At 40.8% G+C, this 21,653-nt stretch overlaps 1 protein-coding gene across 1 annotated transcript; it reads left to right on the forward strand.

Moving 5' to 3' along the window:
• The first annotated feature begins 971 nt into the window (after nt 1–971).
• LOC120616949 (zinc finger protein 709-like) lies at nt 972–18,089 on the forward strand. The gene is given in 5 exon segments (XM_039880500.1): nt 972–1,146; nt 14,897–15,023; nt 15,251–15,311; nt 15,712–16,783; nt 16,785–18,089. Coding segments are annotated over 5 exon segments (2,007 nt in total). The 5' UTR covers nt 972–1,113; the 3' UTR covers nt 17,499–18,089.
• The last annotated feature ends 3,564 nt before the right edge of the window (nt 18,090–21,653 follow it).

Here is a 21,653-nt window from a genome sequence, read left to right on the forward strand (position 1 = left end):
TACATCCCCTGGAGCACTCTCCTAGTTGCTAGATGGGGTGCTGCCCAATTCATGAATTGCTTAATAAAGCCAATTAGATCTTCAAATTTGCTCATTTGAATTTTGCTTTTAACATAAATAAAGGTGGGAAGGGGAGAAAGTTTCCAGATGTATTCCAAGTTTACATAATGATTTTTTGTCTTTCTTATAGCAGTAAAAATAGGAATCAATGGTCTTAGGGATATTATAGGATATTATAGTCATTTACATGTCAAAGTTCTCTAGGGACAGAGGCGAAAACTGATCTCAAATAAATTTCCTTCCAGTGTAAAATGAACACCTGAGAATGTAACGAACACATCTCACTCCCTGAAGTTAGACTGAGAAGAGTCCCTGAGCCCAGGCCGGGGCTGCGGGTTTCATCTTCCCACCAGAGCCAAGTGCTTGGGATTCTTTCAAGGATCAAATGAGAGGGGGTGGGGCAGAGATGGGTGGAAGGCTCAAGGCTGGGAAGCATCAAGGATAGATATGCAGCTTGACTCCATTTTTTTCTGACTCTATTTAAAGATGGTGCAGTCACATTTAAGTGTCACTGTTTCTCAACAAGGGTCACATTTCATGAAAGGACTCCGAGCCTTATGCGAAGCCCTGGACCCTTAGACGATGTAAGACCCTCTTGTTCCAGTGTGTCCTGGCCCGAGTCGCCCTCGTGTTCTGTACTTACTTGCTCCATTTGGAAACTCAGCGAGGATTTCTCTGTGTACAATTGTGCCCATGTGTTCACTAAGAGCTGGGCAAAAACAGTAGAGTCAGCCCAGGCCAAGAAAAGGTTCCATTAGAACGCAAACGTGCCAGGCCTGGTAAGGTTTCCCCCTACAGCTCAGGCTGGTTTGGATGAGCCTAACGTCTACCCGCCTGCTGTCACTCAGGCACGAGAGAGCGGGGCCTAGGGAGCTGTCCAATCAAGGGCGCCGCTGGGGCAGGTGGGTGGGGCGACGCACAGAAGTGGCGTGTACGTTTCTTCTCGCTCCAGCCCTGCTTGTTTTGGCTGGTCTCCTGACCTTAACGGTCCCTGGTGGCCCTATTTCAGCCTTTGTCGCGCTGTGATCCGCACTGCTCGTGGGAGTCATAGGAATGACTCAGAGAGACCCAGGAAACCTAGAAATGGTGAGTGTGCGAGGCGGGTCAGTAGACCCGGACGAGGGAACCGACAGTGGCGGGGCCAGGCCTCCCCGCGGTCAGGTCCGGAGTCCGAGGACCCGAGTCCGCTTGGGGGTGCCGCTTGGACCTCGGTCCCCTCCGGCACGCAGCGTGGGGGCTGGGCCGGCAGTTGGGACCCTGGGCGTCCTGTCTCGTCACTGCGCGCGGCGACTTCGGCCCTGGAGTCTCTCTGGGCAGCTCTGCGCCGGCAGCCCCGCGTCTCCGCAGATGGTGCGGTGACCACGGGGAGGGTCATCGGGGCACAGTCGTGACTTGGTCTCCGGGGATTTGTACGTCGAAGAGGCTGTGGTCTGTGGGGTCCCCAGTCCCACCTTTCTCCTAAGGAGCGGGCCGTTTGCTCCTGAGGTTTCCGAATGTTTGAGAAGCGGGGTCTGAAATCCATAACCCTGTCTCCCGAGCCTAGCTCTTCCTGGGACTGGCAATAAACCCCTAAATCTGAGATCCCTCCCAAGTTCCCAAACGCCATCTCCCCTTTGCTATTCACAACATCATTACCAACTATTTGTTCTCCGTCGTGTATTTCAAACAGACCCGGTATTTTAACGCTCATTTTCCCCGAGGCATGAATGGCTTATTGTTAAAGATTATATTTATCTGTATATATTTACATGAGAGAAAACAGAAAATAACCACCTGGAACTGCTTTCCATGAAATCCTTGTGCCTGACCCCTCAGAACCTCCCCTGGGCACAGACGCCCTGTCAGAAGTCCTTGTGTGGAGGTTCCTCTTGGGGAACTTTACTGGGTGTTCTCTCCTGTCAGCATTGCCCCTCTTTGTCGCCTTCAAAATATTTATTCACTTACTGACGACTCCGCTTTTTAGTAAGGGTAAAATGTATTTAGTCGATAGAGCTTCAAAGACAGTTTAAAGTTATTTCCAAACACACAAAAAAAAAGATGTGAATTTCAGAAAAAAAATAAGATATTCCTGTATTACGTTTTACTTGTTATGAATTCTGGTTTCACTCTTTCCCTGAACTGCTGTGGTAAGTTTCTAAGGCTTGTCTTTACTTTTGGGTGTTTTCAAGTGAAATTTCAGTAGTCAGACCTACAGATGACAAGTGTTCAAGTATGATTAAAACCAGTTTCTTGCCATGGAAATAATAATTAATTGAAAGCTACTTTTTTTGTTTTTGTTTTGTTTTTCGACATGTTTTTCTGAGAGGAATAGATATTTATGGTTTTCTGGTGGAACTAGTAAAAATGCTTTACAATTTTCCCTCCTTTCCAAATAAACGTTGGGCTTAAGTGATTTTGCCGGATTGTTCAAAAACTGAATTTGTGTCATTTAAAGTATCATTGACATTCTAAAGCATCTCCAGTGGGGAGCAGAGGCCTGAGGTCAGTGGCCCAAGCCAAGGTCCCCTTGACCTGCAAAGGGAAGCACTTGAAGGCCCCATAGTTCTTCCTAGGGAGCCTCCCCCTGCAGGTGTCCTACCTGCTCACACCTACTGTGGAGGAGCCTTGATGCAGAAGCTGCAGTCCTGGAGAGCTGGGGGATCAGGTGCACCTGGGGGAGGGTGATGCTGCCCTTTCTGAGGTTGTGGTTTTTTAGATATAGACATTTATAGATATTATGCTTGAGTTTTGCATCCACAGTGTAGGTGCAATGAATGTAATTTGTGAACATTGAGAAAGTCTGGAGATCAGGAGTTCTGTCTCGTGGACAAAGGGTTTATAAATTGGGGTGTTCATTTCAGTCAGAACTTAAACTGAATCAGGCTGAATATCATCACTGTGAGAATGGAAGCCTGGGAGTGACCTACTCTAGGGCTTCTGTCTCAACTGGGAATATTTAGACCTTAACTCTGGGAATACGTTCAACATTCTGTGGGTTTCCTTCGGTACTGGAGTGTGGCAAGCTTCATATCTGTTTTGATTCTAATATTTGTGTTTCTTTTCTCGGATTCCTCTCTGCATTTAGTAGCGCAGCCCTTTGTTTCTAGTTCCATGAACATTTGAGGTATTAAAAATATAAGTTGATTCTGGTATACATGCATCATCTGAAATGCCCCACCTCAGCTGTAACTGGATTTAAACGACTCACATGTTTCAGAAATCTTCACTATGGGGCGGGACCCTTGTCTCAAAACCCATCCCTTGGTTACACACTTGTGGGAAGAGCTTTTCCGCTTCACTCTTCCAAGAGCGCTAGCGTGGGAGGGTTACCACCCATCTCAGCTTCACTTTTCTAAGCTGAACCTCTCTGCGCTGCCATAGAGCTTCACTGGGAGATACGGAGCGCTCCTGTCCCAGCCACCATCTTGTTTAGAGCCTTGGTCTGAATTGGTCCATATGGATTCCATAGAGACCATTCTACCTCTGAATCGTAAAAGAAGAGACCTTAAAAAAAAAAAAAAAAAAAGTTGAGAGACATGATCAGGCAAGATAATTGTGTAACCAAATAGAATTTTTGTTTAATTAGGCAGGAAAACCTCAAGATGTGAAATGGATGTATTTAAGTTCTCATGTGCTTTTTCCATTTGTAGGTCATGAATTTGCTTCTCCCTAGACTACTTTGCCATTAAAAGGCTATACGATTCCTAACTTTTTTAATGCCTGTGAGGGAAAAGTAATCGAATTTTTATTTTTATTGATGTGAGGAAAACAACTCAAAGCTTGTGTAAATCTGGTGTAATTCCTGGTCTTTTCAAGGCTTAATTGCGAACTCCTAATACATTATAATATGCTATTCGTTCCTGAAAACATCTCCAATGTGATATATAGTGGAGAGACAAACTGTTTTGCCCCTTGTCCTTTTTAGAAAGAGATTTGTAAATATGTCCTCTGGTTTTATATCCACTAGTGTTTAAAGGATTAAATCTTGGAGTGGTTTCTTATGTAGAAAAGTTTAAATTAATTTTAAAAAGTAAAAGTGAATCAAAAATAATGAGTAAGCATAGGAAAATATAGTGTATATAAATTTCTGTTCTTATTTTAAGTATATAATGAATGGGCCGGTTAAAAAATTCCTAAGACAGGAAACTAAATTCAAAAGACACCCTGCCTACATATCTTGCTTCACTCCTGTGCTCTAACCCCATCCACCCTCAAATAACTAGGTTCGATCACTTATTGATATTTTATTAGTGTTTCTTTACATAAAAACAAGCCATGCAAATGTCTGTTTTTTCTTACCCATGTTTGTTCTTATCATGATTGTTCAGGCTCCACATATTTGATGTTTGACTACTGAAAGCTTAAGCCATATCCCTCCTTTTCTTCCTGGTCCTTATGTAGACAGGCCGTTAAGAAAGCCCGGAGGCTACTGCTTGCTGGGCAGCCCTCCTGTGGGCTGTGCTGCTCCGTGCTGTGTTGTGGACCCACCGAGCCTGGGGTCTGTATACCGAGGACACCGGATTGACAGTTTTAGTCATTCCTCATTCTTGGTGAGCAGGAGTATGGGAATGGGGCCCTCCTTAAATTGGTCTTAGGTCACTATCTTAGCTGGAATCCTGCCGTGCGTTTAGAGTGAAGATGTGACTGAGTCTGGGGTCCTCCCAACGTTAAAGGGGGCCTTGGGAGTACGAGAATGATTGTAGCCAGTGAATGAGGGGAGTCATCAGGTGGTCACTCCTTCAGGAGCAGTTTTTTCAGAGAGTGTGCTGATTCCACTCTCCTAAGACCAGAGGGCTCACTGGGACCCTTAAGTAACTCTGCTGCCGCTGCTCCTGCCTCTAGTGCAACACAGATCCTGACCCTTCGAGTTATGGGGGACAGCACCCATGGCCTCCCTGTGGCACAGCCAAGGGGTTAGTTTAAACTGCTTTAAGCCCAGGGTACTTAACTCTATTAAGCAACCATTGGTCATGGAGGAGCCTTGTAACCTTGACGGCGATGATGTGACGCCTCCTGGAGGAGTAAATTTAATGAATACCAAGTTAGACAGAACCCCCTCCTCACCCCCTGCCTATATCCAGTGACCTAAAATACAAAATGGGAAAGACAGAAGGGAGAGAAGAAGAGGAAAAAGGTACTAAAACAAAGGTCCACAATTTGACCCAATTGCAAATCCAAAATATGCTATGGGAATTTACATAACAAAAAAGAAAGGTGTCTGCTTGGCCTTCGATCCTCTGGCAGCATAGGTTTGAATTAATATCTCTCATGCACTAATTCACAAAACTTCATGTAATTAATCAAACTAGGTGTCAACTTACAGGTATACCTGGGGATCCCACTACATTTAAGCAATTTACCTCAACATCTTGGGGGATTTCTGAATAACATAGCGGACAAATAGTTATACTTCACATTAACCAGCAGAACTCTCACCTTGCCTGTATTTCTTTTAGTCATATCACCCATTGTCCTAAAATATCCCTTGGTGAGCTGGAAAGCTCTGAACTCATGATTCATAAATTTAAATTAAATTGAGACTTTACTACTTCCAAATTGCCTTGACAAAATGATACCCCACAGACCTTATCCACAATGAAATTTGTTAATATGGCCCAGTGTAAATTAAACAGGACTTTAAATTATTGAAAACCATTGTAAGAAACCTATTAGGAAGAAGTCAGTATCCCCAGTGCTTTTCCTTTGAGCAGCCTCTTTGGTCTGTTGGTTAATCTGGAAAAAAATTAGTGACAGCTCACAGTGGATTACTGCAGCCTTGAGATTATAGTCACAACAGATAAAACCCTTATACCCAGTCCCCGACATTATGAAAATTACTGACTCCATCCCCTTAACAACTGGTAAATTTCCTGCTATCACAGATTTGGCTAAGTCTCTTCTGTTCAGTGCCTTTGTCAACGGCCTCTCAGCTGCATTTGGCCTTCACCTCTGAAGGGATATGATACACCATTACCTGGTTAACCCTCCGAGAACCTCAGTAGCCTCACCATCCCACAGTCTCTGCAGGCAGGATCTGAACTGCATCCACTTTGCTCCAGGAGCACAGATGTGACTTGACACTAATGACATCCTCCTTTGAGGACATGTTTCACATGCATTCAGAACATACAAATAGTGAAAAAAGGAGCTCACAAAAAGTGGATATGCTATTGATCCTCACATAACGTAAAGCCCTAATACCTTGGTTAAGTTCCTGAAAATTATTTGATAATCAAACGACTGCTTTTTCCTGACACTGAAGGGTCCCATTTAGCAACCACAACATCTGCTAGAATTTTTTTGGTGTTGGGGAGGCAACACCAAATTTGTTTACAAATTATACTTGAGTTTATGATGTTACTGGCAAATTGGCCCACCTTGAGGGCACCTTTACCACAGAAGGCTCTAGATTGTTTAAGTTGCCATGCAACAGGCACTCCCGTTACTGTCCTCAGAGTCACCTTCACTGTAGAGGCTTTGGTGACCTTATCTCACCTCCTGGTGTTATCCATGGTGGCCTTAAGTTGTCCATAGGCTTCTGATGAAAGAACCTGCCCTGGCCCCATGCTATGCCATTAGCACTCCATTATAACATAGTGGGCTCTCTTGGAAATAGAGACTCTCATAAACGCTGAGCGTGTGACCCTCTGCCAAGCTGACCATTACACCTTTGGCCTGGGAAACGGCACCCCACCAGGTAAGGATGCCTGCTGATATGTCCATGTGACATGATGGAGCCAAATCTTGGCGCTATGGCTTATGCCACCTCTAGGAAGGTGGCCCCTTCTCTATTCTGTCCATTGAAGGGATCCCTAGGCACTCCTGAGCCAACTCTCCATCTTGGAGAGTTGGCTCAGGAGTGCCTAGGGATTCAGTGATCGCCCAGCCCTGGGGAGGGCAGACTCTCAGGAGGACCACATACACTTGTACGTGGGGGAGCGCAGTACAGAGCTTCAGCTCTTCATCCATCCATTGGGACATTCCTGATTAAGGACTGAGCCCAAGGGTCACACAGCTCCCCAGACATCCAGCAGTCATCTTACTGCTGCTGACCCACAGTTGTCCCCATCTGCCTATGTTCACAGGCCCTTGAGCTGCCTTTTTGTGGTAAAAGAACTCTAGGGATGTCTTGACTGAGACACCCCATGTGTAGATCTAGGTAACACTTGTCTGCACTCCAAGACAACCAGCTCCCCCAAACCAGACTCACCAGGAAACCGCCAACCCACCTTGGACTTCCAGACTCTGCTGATGGTAACCACGGCGCTTCTCAGAACACAGAGCACCCCGCTCTCCCACGAGGCATTCTGTGGAAGCTTCTCCTCCCGTACTGGTTGCAGGCTTGTAGGGCACTGCGCTGGCTTTTTGACAGAAGGTCTGATCAGTTGAATGAAAGATGTCCTGTTTCACTCATCAGGGGTAAATTGTAATGAGTCTGTCTTAATTTTTTCCCCAATGCACTTTTTAAAGGAACAGTTTTAAGTTTACAGAAAAATTGATTAGAGAGCACAGAGTTCCCACATAAGCCCTGTGCATCAACACAGTCCACACTATTTTTTACACCTTGTATGACTGTGGTATGTTTGTGACAATTGCTCAGCCAATATTGATGCAGTGAATTGCACAGTTTAACTTCTGGTCAAGATGACGGAGTAGATGAATGCTGTGCTCGCCTTCTCCTACAACTACATCTAAATTAAAGAGCAGCCTTTCTTGAGAACCATCTGAAGTCTAGCTAAACAGAAGTTTTGTAACTAAGGATCCAAAGAAGAAGCCACAATGAGACTGGGGTGGTGACGAGAAATGAGCTGGTCCCCCACCCATGTATGACAGTTAATTGGAAGGTATATCTTGGCTGTGGAGTCCCCTCCTGAGGAGTGAGGCGTCACAGCCCCATTCCAGGCTCCCTAGGATGGACCACCAGTGCTGGAAGAGAAGCCCCCACAATATCTGGCTGTGAAAATCAATGGGGATTCCATCTAGGTGAGACAGAAGGCTGTTAGAGAGTCCCAGCCTTCTCTTAAGGGGCCCGCACAAAGACTTGCTCACTGATGGACGTACTTGCTCTGAGCTCCAGTGCTGGAAAGCAGCTCAAAAAGACCCTGGGGCTTATGGGGAGGAACTGACCTGTCTGGCTTCAGGTCGAGGGCTGGAGAGGCAACTTTCTCTGCCATCTTGTTCTGATTTTGAGTCTACAGAGCCATTAGAAGGGTGACATTGTTCCTTTGCTGAGCCCTCCCACAATCTGCAAGCACAGGCACCAAATTTGAATCTCCATCAAACTTGCCTCACCCTGGTGATTCCTCGAGAACCCGCCCCATCCAGCTCTAGCACAGACCCACCCTTTTGAAGTGGCTGGCCTCGGGATGCCCTGCACCTCTTGCTAAGTAGCCCCCAGCCCAACACCAGTAGGATCCTGCTTTGGTTGACAGCATAGCCTCTCCCAGGCACCTCTAAGCCCAGCACAGGTAGCTACTGAACACATATTACTTTGTAGCTTCTACCATGTGGCCCTGGGTCAGGCACAGGCAGCAGCACACCAGGACCTGCACTGGGGCTCCTCCAAAGAAGCCCCAGGACCAACATACCCAGTGACCAGCTTTAGAGCACCACCTAGTTAGCTCCACAAACAGTACACCCAAAGGTTGGACTCAGCAGGCACCAGACCTTGCAACAACAAATCCCAATCTGTGGGATCAACCCTCACACCACAGCTTGTTGGCTATAGTCATGGCCAGTCCTCACAGCTGGCCAGCCTGAGGGCCATTTCTACTCACTGGTATGCCAACAGCAGTCAAGGCTCAACTCCAACAGGAAGGCACATACCACCCACATAATGGACACCCCCGGAGGATCTGGCTTAGCTGACCAAGGAGACTGTGCCACTGGGCCCCACTGGACACTTACTACATAAGGCCACTATGGCAGTATTGGGAGAGGTAGCAGATCTGCCAAGTACATAGAACAAACAAAGAGGCAGCAAAAATGAGGAGACAAAGAAACATGTCCCAAATCAAAGAATAGTAAAAAACTAAACAAAATGGAGGCAAGCAGTCTACCAGATACAGAGTTCAGAACACTGGTTATAAGGATCCTCAATGAATTTAGGGGCAGAATAGATCAATTCAGTGAGTCAACAAAGACATAGTAAACATAAAAAACTTAAAAACCATGAAAAAGAATGAGTCAAAAATGAATGATACAATAATTGAAATGAAGATTACATTAGATGAAATCAATAGATCAGATGTAATAAAGGATCGAATCAGCAGTTTGGAAGACAAAGTAGCAGAAAACACCCAACTAGAACAGCAAAAAGAAAAAAAGAATTTTTTAAAAAGTGAGGATAGTTTAGGGGACCTCTGAAACAACGTTAAGCATACCAACATTCTCATCATAGAGGTACCAGAAGGAGAACAGAGAGACCAAGGAATTGCTTTATTTGAAGAAAAAATAATGGGAAACTTCCCTAACCTGGTGAAGGAAATAGACATACAAGCCCAGGAAGTGCAGTCCTAAATAAGATGAGCCCAAAGAGGCCCATGCCAAGACACACTATAATTAAAATGCTGAAATTTGAAGACGAAGAATTTTAATAGCAGCAAAAGAAAAGCAGTTACCTACAAGGGAGCTCACAAGACTGTCAGCTGATTTCTCCACAGAAACTTTTCAGGCCAGAAGAGATTGGCACGAAATATTTAAATTGATGAAAAGCAAGAACCTATAACCTATAAGATTACCCAGCAAGGCTGTCATTTAGAATCAAAGGAGAGAGAACAAGCTTTCCAGACAAGAGAAAGCTAAAGGAGTTCATCATCTCCAAACCAGTATTACAAGAAATGTTAAAGGAACTTCTTTAAAAAGAAAAGAAGAAAAAAGATTTAAAAATGTGAATAATAAAATGGCAGTAACTACATACCTATTAATAATGACTTTAAATGTAAATGGATTAAATTCTCCAAACTAAAGACAGGGTGGCTGAATGATAAAACAAGATGCCAGTGCCCATCGATAGATGACTAGATAAAGAATATGTACACACACACACACACACACACACACACACACACACACACACATACACACACACATTTTACACATATATTATATACACATATATATTATGTACACATATATACACAAACATATATACAATGTAGTATTACTCAGCTATAAAAAGGAATGAATTTTACCATTTGTGACAACATGGGTAGACCTAGAGAGTATGATGCTAAGTGAAATAAGTCAGAGAAAGACAAATACCTTATTATTTCACTTATATGTAGAATCTGTAAATCAGAATGAACGAAACAGAAACAAACTCATAGATACAGAAAAATTGATGGTTGCCAGGTGGGAAGGGTTTGGGGGGCTGAGTGAAAAAGGGGAAGGGATTTAGAAGTACACATTGGCAGTTACAAAATAGTCATGGGGCTATATACATAGCTCCATGTATAAGGTATTTCGTCAGTAGTACTATAATTATGTATGGTGCGGCAGGGGGGGGCCTTGATTTACTGGACTTAAGGTGGGTATCACTTTGTAAGTTATATAAATGTCTAACCACTGTCCTGCACACCTGAAACTGTTGTAATATCGAATATCAATTGTAATTTAAAAATAAAATAAATAAGAATACACAGTATACAATGGCATTGACTTTTTTCCCTGCCTCTTTAATCCCTTCTTCCCAATTCCAACCCTGACCTATGGTTGTTGCCATTTTCCCTTAAGAACTGGATCTCTGAAGGCAGGGCGTCTCCTCCCACATGCTCATGGCGTGTAGCCGGGTCCTAGAGCACCCGGCACACTCAGGGTCCAATGCACCTGGAGCCCAGTGCACCCGGGTTATGGTCCGTGGCTCCACCTGGGGCGCAAACCCAGGACCTTCTGCATGTAAAGCATACATGCTAACCATTACACTATAGAGCCACCCCTGGCATTGACTTTTGTGTTATAGAATCTGTGTGGGTTTTGTCAGATGTTTAATGACATGGATCCTTCGTTTCTGTCATACAATTTCTCTTACTTGAAAATCCCTTATGCCCCTCCTATTGTTTTCATCTCTCCCTCCTACCTCAAATCTTTCACAGCCAAACGTCTTCTTATTGTCCCATAGTTTTGTCTTTTCCAGAATGTCCTATACTTGGAATCATACAATGTGTAACCTTGTTAGATTGGCTTTTACTTGACAATGTACTTTTAAGGTTCCTCCATGTGTTTTCAGGGCTTGATACCTCATTTCTTGCCATCACTGAATAGTATTTCATCGTATGGATTTACCACCAAGTGTTTATCCACTCTACTCTTGAATGACATCTTGCTTAACTAATTCTTGCCGTTTAGGAATGAAACACTTACAAACATTCATATATAGGTTTTTCTGTAAACATAAGGTTTAAACTCATTCATAAGGTTTAAACTCATTCATTTAGATCAATTTCAAGGAGTATGATTGCTGTATCTTATTATGTTGTAAGAGTATATTTAATTTTGACAGAAAATTCCTGTCTCCAATGTAGACATACCCAATTCCATTCCCATCAAGAACAAAGAGGTCTACCTGCAGTTTCACATCTGCACCAATATTTAGTGTTCTGAGTGTTTTGAATTTTTGACACATAGTGATAACTCTTTTATTTGTAACACAGTGACATATGTTGAACATGTTTTCATATTGCTTATTTCTCATACGTATTTTTCTTTAGTGAGTTGTCTGTTTATACCTTTTGCTTATTTTTATTTAGGTTATTTGTCTTCCTGTATGCTTGGGCTTTAAAAGATTTTTTTTTTTTGGATATTTCAGATATTAGTCATTTATCAGAAAAGTGTTTTACAGATTTTCTGCTAGCCTGTAACTTTTCATTCTCTTAACATTTTCCCAGAGCAGGTGATTTTCATTTTAGTAAAGTAAAACTTTTTTTTCTTTCCTGCTGGATTATTTTTTGGTATCCTCTCTGAGAAGAATCATCACTAAAGACAGGGTCACAAAAATGTTCTGTTATCTTTTAGGAATTTTTTACTTTTGCATATTACATTTAGATTTATGATCTATTTAAGTTATGAGATTACGGTCTATACCTAAGAGTGTGTGAGTGTGTGTGTGCGTGTGCGTGTGTGTGTGTGTGTGTGTGATGTGAATATTCATTATATCCAGCACTGTTTGTTTAAAAGACTTATTTTTCTATTGATTATCAGTTCACTATATCAGTTGACTATTTTTGTGGTGGTCGATAGGAAAGCAATTGACTTGTGTATCCTTCAACCTGGCTATACTCTTATTAACTCCAGGCATTATCTCTGTTGTGGGTTCTTTCAGATGTTTTACATAGACAGTCACACCATAGCAAATACAGACAGTTTTATTTCTTGCTTCCCAATCCATGTATTATTTATTTCCTATCTTTTTCTTATTACATGGCTAGGGCTTCCACTACAGTGTTGAATATGAGTGGTGAGAGGATCCCTCCTTGCCCTGTTCCTGATCTTACCAGAAAACCATCTAGTTTCTCACCACTGAGTATGATAATCAGCTACAGGTGTCCCGTGGCTGTTTTTTCAAGAGGAGATAGAGCCCCTCTATTACCAGTGTTTTATTATAATGGATGTTGGATGGTATCGAGTCCTTCTTTATGTTCCTTTCCTAGTCTACTAATTCTGATATTAAAAATTTCTGTCTTTTTTCTTTTTTCACATATCTTAATTAGGTGTTTATCAATTTTATTGACTTAATTTTTTCAAAGGACTAGCTTTTGGTTTTGAAAACAAGGAAGAGTGATTTTTTCCTTTTAAAACTTTAAATATTTCACTCCATTTTCTTCTTGCTTGCATGATTTCTAAAGTCTGGTTTAATTCTAATCTTTTTTCTCTATAACTAGGATTTGCTTCCCCCTCTGCCTTTTTTAATATATTCTCTTTGTCTTTCATTTTTCTCTAGTTTGAACATGAGATACTTGAGTGTGCATTTTAATGGTTTTTTGTGTTTAGTATCTTCTGAGCTTCTTGGATCTACAATTTTCCATCTATATTTAATTTTGGAAAGTTTCAGTGATTATTATTTCAGTTATTTTTTCTGTTTCTTTTCTGTCTTTTACTCCATGTATTCCCATCATGTGTATATTTCAACCTTCTGTCATTGCTCTACAGTTCATTGATATTGTGTTCTGTCTGGTTAGTTCTTTTTTGTCCTTGCATTAGCCTCTGATGAAATAAACTGCTTTCAGTAGAGGCTTTGTTAAGGACAGAAATTTCGGGGCATATTTTAAAAGGCCATTTTTATTTTTTTGTTTCTCAGTTTTGTAGAGAGTGGTTTGCTTGTAGCCTGAATGTTCCGATGGATCTAAGAAGAGTTGTTTATTTCAAGTGTTTGTTTGTTTGTTTGTTTTTTGCTTCTATGAGGTTGGGGATAATGGTTGCCAAGTCCCTTAAATACTAGACTAGGAAACAGAATTCTCTGACCCAACCTTTGATGATTGACATTTTGACAACCTTAGATTCTTATTCCTCCTTATTCCCTTTTGACCTACATCAGTACAAAGTGACAAGAGCGACTTGGTGTGCTTTCGATTGGCAGTGGCAAGAGATTCGGTCCTGTTAAAAATCCTGCTCTTGTGTTTAAACCCTGACCCTAACCCCCTAACCTCAGCTGAAAAAGTCCAAGTATCTTTCTTTGCTCTCTCAAGCCATTTAATGACTGCTGGAGAGGCCTGCCTGGTTTTCTCCACAGACGTAAAAACCCTTCCTACACTCTTGGCCATGTGTGGTGTCATTAGCTAAAAGATTCTTATGGGTTGAAGTATGCTCCTATACTCCACACAGGAGCTTGGGAATTAGAGAAGTTAAGAGAGCAGCCTCAGGGTGGCTGGATGGGAAACACATTCTGCAATTTGAAGATAGAGATTTTATGGTGTTTTGGAGGAAAGCACTGCTGGATCTTTCATTTGTGTTGTACTCAAGGGCAAATTCGCCATCAAACCATTGTGATTTTCAACGAGTGCACTTGCAGTCAGCAACTGTCAACCTGTTCCTTGGGGTCTGCAGGGCACAGGGTGGTGCTCTGTTTCTACCGTTAAGTGCTCTTATGGTATATTTGTCACTGTATGTGCCTATGTGTAGTAAAAATCGGCTCCAAGCAGCTCTGAGGCACATAAGATAGGGATTTTGTAGTCTGAGTTTTCATGCCTTTTATTATCTGAAATCTACATTCAGTTAACTTTCTCGCTTATCAAATCATAGAGAGAGAGAAGGGAAAAAATCTGATAAATACTAAACAGTTTCGAAGCAATACTTCCAACAAGAATATTTTCATTCTACCAGTTGCACCTGACTGCTCTAAAGGCTAGAGTACTTTAGGGCCAGTATAGCCAGCTGGATCTTATTAAAAGTTGAATTTCCACAGCTTTCCTGGAGTCTCATGTGTGATGATGGGAATGGAAGAAAAATCTCTTAGTTCTTAACTCTTTTTATTGACATCATATAGATTTGACCCTGTCTTATGGAGTAATGAGGATAATAAGGAAGGAGATGAAATAATTTTTGTCACAATGTATTGATGGTCTTAAATAATGATATTTATTTCATTTGTATAGCATATTTTTATTCTCCAACATCCTGTGAACCTTGTCACTAGAGAGAAGATTTTATGTGATCACAGTAAAAGTGTGTAAATAATTCCTTTGTGTTCACGATGCTGTTAAATTTATGAGAAAGTATGGACAGAGTAAGGTTATGATGATCAGTCATAGAATAAATATTTAGAGATGGCAGAATTATATGTGACTTTTATATAAATGCAGTATAGATGTTCATTGCTGTCAGTCTCACGCATTCTATTGTACACATATTTGGGGTGTTCTAGGACTCAGTGGCCATTGAGGATGTGGCTGTGAACTTCACCCCGGAGGAGTGGGCTTTACTGGACCCTTCACAGAAGAAACTCTACAGAGATGTGATGCGGGAAACCTTCAGGAACCTGGCCTCAGTAGGTAAGTATGACAACTTACTTCTACTTTGTCAATTAGAAAGCAAATGTTTCTTGCTTACCAACAATTTTTCAAAGATTTGGCTTGTGGAATGGTAGGACGTTGCTAAATTAATTAGACATAGTCACAGCTAAAAATGGATTTAGAACCTAATAATTTTTCTGTAATTTCTAATATTTTAGAATCCTTTTTCTTTTCTTTTTCTTCTTTTTTTTTTTTTTGCATTTTAGGAAAAAAATGGGAAGATCATGATATTGAAGATTCATATAAAAAACAGGGGCGAAAACTCAGGTAATTGATATTCACAGTAGAAAATAGTAGCTGATTTTGGAATCCTGTCATGTTCTGAAATTTAAAAAGTAGGAAACTAAAACCCTTGCTTCAAATTTAGTTATTAGAAAATTTTCACCAAAAATACCTTTTTATATATAGCATAAATGTTTAGTGTTTGCACAATAGCTCACCTTGAAATAGTACTATTACATTTTACATATGAATATTACGGTTTTGGTAATAGGAAGGATGAAGTCCTCTGGTAGACCATTTGTTATATTCACCTTCAAACAAATCAGACAAAGCAGAAAACCTACACTTTGATATAAATAATAAAAATGTAGTTCAAATGCCCTACTAATAAATACAGAATTGTTAATAAAGAAATCATTAATACTGTACTTCTCATTTTTTACAGAAATCATGGGGTAGAGAGACTCTGTGAACAAAGTAAAGAGGGTAGTCAATGTGGAGAAAACTTTAGCCTTAGTCCAAATATGAATCTAAACAAGAAAACCACTGGAGTAAAACCACATGAATGCAGTACATGTGAAAAAGTCTTTATGCATCATTCATTCCTTAATCTGCACTACAGATTTCACACTGAACATAAACCATATGAGTATCAGAAATATGGAGAGAAGCCATATGAATTTAAGGAATGTGGTAAAGCTTTTAGTTATCGCCAGTTTTTTGATAAACAGGAAAGAAACAACAACGGAGAGAAAAACTATAAATGTAAGGAATGTGGGAAAACGTTTTGTGCTCGCACGTCCCTTCAAACACATAAAAGGATTCACACAGGAGAAAAACCCTACAAATGTAAAGAATGTGCGAAAGCCTTCATGTGGCATACAGCATTTCAAAGACACATGATAAAGCACACTAGCGAATCTCCTTATAAATGTAAGGAATGTGGGAAAGCTTTTAATTGTTCCACTTATTTGCGAATACATGAAAGAACTCACACTGGAGAGAAACCCTATCAATGTAAACAGTGTGGAAAAGTCTTTAGATATCAGCATACTTATCAAGTACATGAAAGGACTCACACAGGAGAAAAACCATATGAATGTAGGCAGTGTGGTAAAGCCTTCAGTTGTCCCAGTTCTCGTCGAAAACATGAAAGAACTCACACTGGAGAGAAACCCTACAAATGTAAGGAATGTGGGAAGGCCTTTAGTGATCTGACAGGCCTTCGAGTACACATGATTACTCACACAGGAGATGGACCTTATAAATGTAAGACATGTGACAAAGCATTCTTGTCTCCCAGTTCATTTCGGATACATGAAAGGATTCACACTGGAGAGAAACCTTATGAATGTAAAGTATGTGGTAAAGCCTTCAGTTATTATTCTTCCTTTCAATCACATGAAAGAATTCACACTGGAGAGAAACCCTATGAATGCAAGGAATGTGGGAAAGCCTTCTCTCGTCATCAAACCTTAAAAATACACATGAGAATGCACACTGAGAGAAACTCCTATGCAATGTAAAGAATGTGGGAAAGCCTACAGGTGTTATCTTTCCTTCCAAATACATAAAAGAAGTCATACTGAAGAGAAACCCTATGAATGTAAACAATGTGGTAAAGCCTACAAACATTACAGTTCCTTAGAAGCACACAAAAGAATTCATACTGGAGAAAAGCCCTATGAATGCAAGGAATGTGGGAAAGCTTTCTTCCATAACCAAACCTTAAAAATACACTTGAGACTGCACACCGGAGAGAAACCCTATGAATGTAAGCACTGTGGTAAAGCTTTTAGGTATTACTTTCCCTTCCAAAAACATGAAAGAAGTCATTTTGTAGAGAAATCATATGAATGTAAGCAATGTGGCAAAGCCTATAGAGATTACGGTTCCTTGCGAACACACAAAAGAATTCATACTGAAGCGAAACCTTATGAATGCAAACAATGTGGTAAAGCCTTTAGATATTCCTTTTCCTTCCAAAAACATGAAAGAAGTCATACTTTAGGGAAATCTCACGAATGCAAGGAATGTGGGAAAGCCTTCTCTCGTCACCAAACCTTAAAAGTACACATGAGACTGCACACCGGAGAGAAACCCTATGAATGTAAACAGTGTGGTAAGTCCTTTAGATATTCCTCTTCCTTTAGAATTCACGAGAGAGGTCATGAGAGAAATCTTGCGAACGTAAGCCGTGTGGTAAAGCCTACAGCAATTACAGTTCCTTAGAAACAAAAGAACTCATGAGAGAAACCCTATGAATGTAAAAAAGTTGGAAAAACCTCAGTTATTATCAAAGTTTTTGATAACATGAAAGAAATCAGAAGAGAAATCCTATAAATGTAAACAATGTGGCAAAGGCTACATATGTTACAGTTTTTTTTAATAAACACATGAAAAGACAGAAATACTATGAGTGTAAACCATGTGGTAGAGCTTTCTGTTCTCATCTAGAGTTTTAAATACGTGCACTTACAGTGAAGAAAAATTCTATGAATGTAAATGTGGTAAAGCCTTCATTTTTCACACATAAGTTCAAGAATACATGAGAGTGCACACTTGAGAGACATATAAATGTAAAGGATGTGGAAAGACTGTAGTCATCCCAGTTCCTTCCAAAGGCATGAAAGGACTTTCTAGATAAAACTTTTTGAATATAAGTTGTGTGTGAAACACTTAAATTGGCCCACATCCTTACATGTGAAAACTCCTACCAAACAAATAAAAAACAAGAAAGTTTGATAGAAATTCATGTATAATGTTCCAGAAAACTTTCAACATGAAAGTTATTAATAAACTTGTAAATATATTATTTATCCAGCCTCTCTTTTAATGTAAATCATTAAAATGTGGGTTTCTATTATTTAAAGAAATGGATATTGAGGTGAGATAATTCTTTGAGTCATCTTCAGCAATAGTACTTAAATAGTGCATTTTTCTTAAATCAGTTAAAAAATTGTTTTTATTTTGAAGCCCGTTAGATTGATGAGTGAGATGCAGTGTATTTCTAATATGCAATTAGGTTTAATTCCTTATAATGTTTTATTTGGTTTGTGGTAAGAGGCCATTGAAATTTGACAGTGTGGTATTAGTTGGGATTTTCATATGGCCTCGTGGCAGTTCCTGTAAATCCTTAGTTTATTATATATATTCTACCTTTCTTATGGATAAAGTTTCTTTTTTGGATAACAAGTATAAGAGTCTTCATTTTCCATACCTATAAACAGCTGGAATAATTATTTTGTATGGGAGTTTATGAAAGAATATAGTTTCATGTAAATTATTATTTTCACATTTGGACTTTTACTTTTTGTCCTTTTATATGCTAGAATTTTATTTAAGAAGAGAGACCTGCACTAGGACAAAAATCTAGAGTGGGAGATATTCCTCTCTAGAGGAATATTATTAAGTAGATTTTCCAGAATCCATCCCCTTTATGGTTCCATCTTAGAATTCACCCGTGGCCTCACTTGCATGAGATTTGGAAAGGAAAAGCAAAAAAGGCATTAGTCAGATATTGGAGCCACCATTCAGGAAGAGAGAGATACAAAGGAGTTTCAAAGACACCATCTTCTAGCCCATTTTCTGGCTTTTAAGAGGCATAGATTTCCACTGAGGTTTTCAGAAGATCCACATCAAAGATCCATCAGAGTTTGAATTTTTCTTCAGCCCTCTTGTGTCCACCAGCAAACTGATTCAGACTGTTTTGCTTGGGATATTGTCCGATTTCCCTCTTCTATAGATTATATTCATATAAAACCTAATTTGTATAGGAAACACCAAAAGCTGTTTACAGTGCTAGTGTGTATTCCTGATTCACATGACATCTACAGTGGTGCCATCAAAAAGAGCGTCACTGGAATTTGTCTGTCTACTACATTGTACACTCACTGCCTTGACCGGTCCTTCCGTGTGAGAATAAGCATCTTTCTCATATTCTTTCAATATGTTTTTAATTACACTTGATGATATGTGACTAAAGTATGAGTAGCTTTTTCTCAAAGGAATGTTTCTGTTGTTCCATTACAGAAGTATTTTATCACTTTTCTAATTCATGAAATGCTAACATATTACAGACATGCACCACTTAACAATGGGCATACATTCCAAAGTGCATTGTTAAGTGATTTCATCATTGTGCAAACATCATAGAGTGGTTATACTAAGATGTGTGCACGTGTGCACGTGTGCGCACGCACACACACTCGCACTAGCCTAAGCCTACACAGGGTCAATATCATCAGTATCACTGTCTTCCACCTCCACATCCTGTCCTACTGGACTGCCTTTTGGGGGCAGTAACATGCATGGAGCTGCCATCTCCTATGATAACTATGCTTTCCCTGGAATCCCTCCTGAAAGACCTGCCAGGGGCGGGGCTTGAGGTGCCATTCTTTTCAGAAATAGGTCCACATTGGTTTGCTTGGTTTGTTTTTTCACCAGAGATTTGCTTGAAAGCAGATAATGTACCATGAGCATTCCTGTCTGATAATGAAAACCTCTTGGTGGTGGGGTCCATGTTTTCAAACTTTTTAAGGAGCCTGTTGAGGTCTGCAAAAGCTGCTACACCCTCCACTGTGATTTTTCTTAGGAGTTCTTTGTCTTTTGCAGTTTCCTCTTGCCTCTTGCAGCCATGTGTTCCTGTTCTAATTACAACTTCTCATGGTCAGTTCCTTAGGAACCACCTCCAGGAGCTCCTCGGTGTCATTCTCCTCCACACCCAGGTTAAAGTTAACTTGCTATCTCAACTGCAGTCTTGTCAGTTTTTGCAACCTCCTCATCCTTGGCAAATTCTTTGAAGTCATGCATGAACCTCTTGAGTGTCTTCTTCCAGATGCCATTCAAACACTCCTTAGTGACGTCACCTCCAAGTCCATGCAGTCATGGATGTTGTAACCCTTTCAGAATTGGATCAATGTCTTCCTCAGTTGCAGCAGTAGCCTGGGCAAAGGACTTAAAAGCTGCTATCACTCCTTGATCCACCTGTTGGATCAAAGAGATTGTGTTTGGAGGGAGAAATACCACTTTGATATTGGGATGAAGATTCTCAATTTTAAAAATGGATATTTGGGAGCATTATCAACAATAAGCAAACACTTGAAAGGTATGCTCTTCAAACAGTACTCCACTTTGCTGCCATTAGTAATTGAGGAAGAGGAGCTGGGTCATCCATGACCTTTTATTCCTGGCGTACACTGGCAATGTGTTCTTACTGATATGCTTAGGGCTCTGGGGTTCTCACTGCCAGATTACAAAGGGTTTCAATTTGTAACCTGTAACATTGCCCCCAAGTGAGATTGTTGTTCTATCCTTAAAAGCCTTGAAACCTGGCCTTGACATTGCCTCCTTATGGATGACATTCATTTGCAGAATAGGAAGGCTTAGTCCGTGTTGAATATTTACTCTAATTTTCCTCCATGGCTTATCTAGAGTTTCCAAATTTGTCAGCTGCCTTATCAGTACTCACAGGCTCACCACTTGCTTTCACATCATGGAATGAATAACAACAGTTCTTGAATTGTTCACAGCATCCAGAGCTAATGATAAGTTTAGCATTGCAAATAAACTTTGTGGTCTGGCCGTGATTATCCTGGCACTCAGAGGGATGCGCTTCTAAGTTTGGTCTTCAGTCTAAGTCTTTAGAAGTTTCTCCATATTGTCTGACATAGACCCTTCTCAAGTATTTGTTACTCGCTGCCTTCGATTGAAATCCAAAGCTGGAAGCATCATACTTCTTAATCTCAAAACTTACTACAAAGCTACAATAATTAAAACTACTGGCATAGAGACCAGAGGAATAAAGTCTAGAGCCCAGAAACAAACCCTTACATACATGGTCAAGTGACTTTCAGGAATGAGAAAAGTGGCAAACTAAAGTTAAGGTGGGAGTATTTCCATGCATACAGAGGCCAAGGCAGAGTCCTTGAGAAGGTACTGTTCCCCAGGATGATCAGCCCTGGTTGGTAGGGCTAATTTGGACTAATTTGGCCATGAAGAAGCCGTGTTTTGTTCTTTCCAGGATGGACACAGGGTACAGATTTGCCTTTCCCGCATGCGATGCTTCTGTCAAAACTGCTACACATAGACTCAGGTGCCTTATCCACTGTTGTGGTGGTCCATGCAGCATTTCTTCTGATGATAGAACTCATTGCACAAGAAGTGTGGCAATGAGCAAACGTTCATGGAATTCACTGATCTTTCCTCCTGAAACAGCTGACCCAATACAATAGAATGGACATTGGAAAACAGTGGGTTCCGTAGGTGGGACTAGCTTGCAGGGCTGAGGCGATGTTCTCCAGGAGGCTGTGTATGCTCTTAAAACAGTGTCCATTAAATGGCACTGATTTTCCCAGAGCCAGGATTCACAGGTCCAGGAATTGAGGG

The sequence above is a fragment of the Pteropus medius genome, unplaced genomic scaffold (genome assembly GCF_902729225.1).
Source record: "Pteropus medius unplaced genomic scaffold, Ma_sr-lr_union100, whole genome shotgun sequence".
Taxonomy (NCBI): Eukaryota; Metazoa; Chordata; class Mammalia; order Chiroptera; family Pteropodidae; genus Pteropus; species Pteropus medius.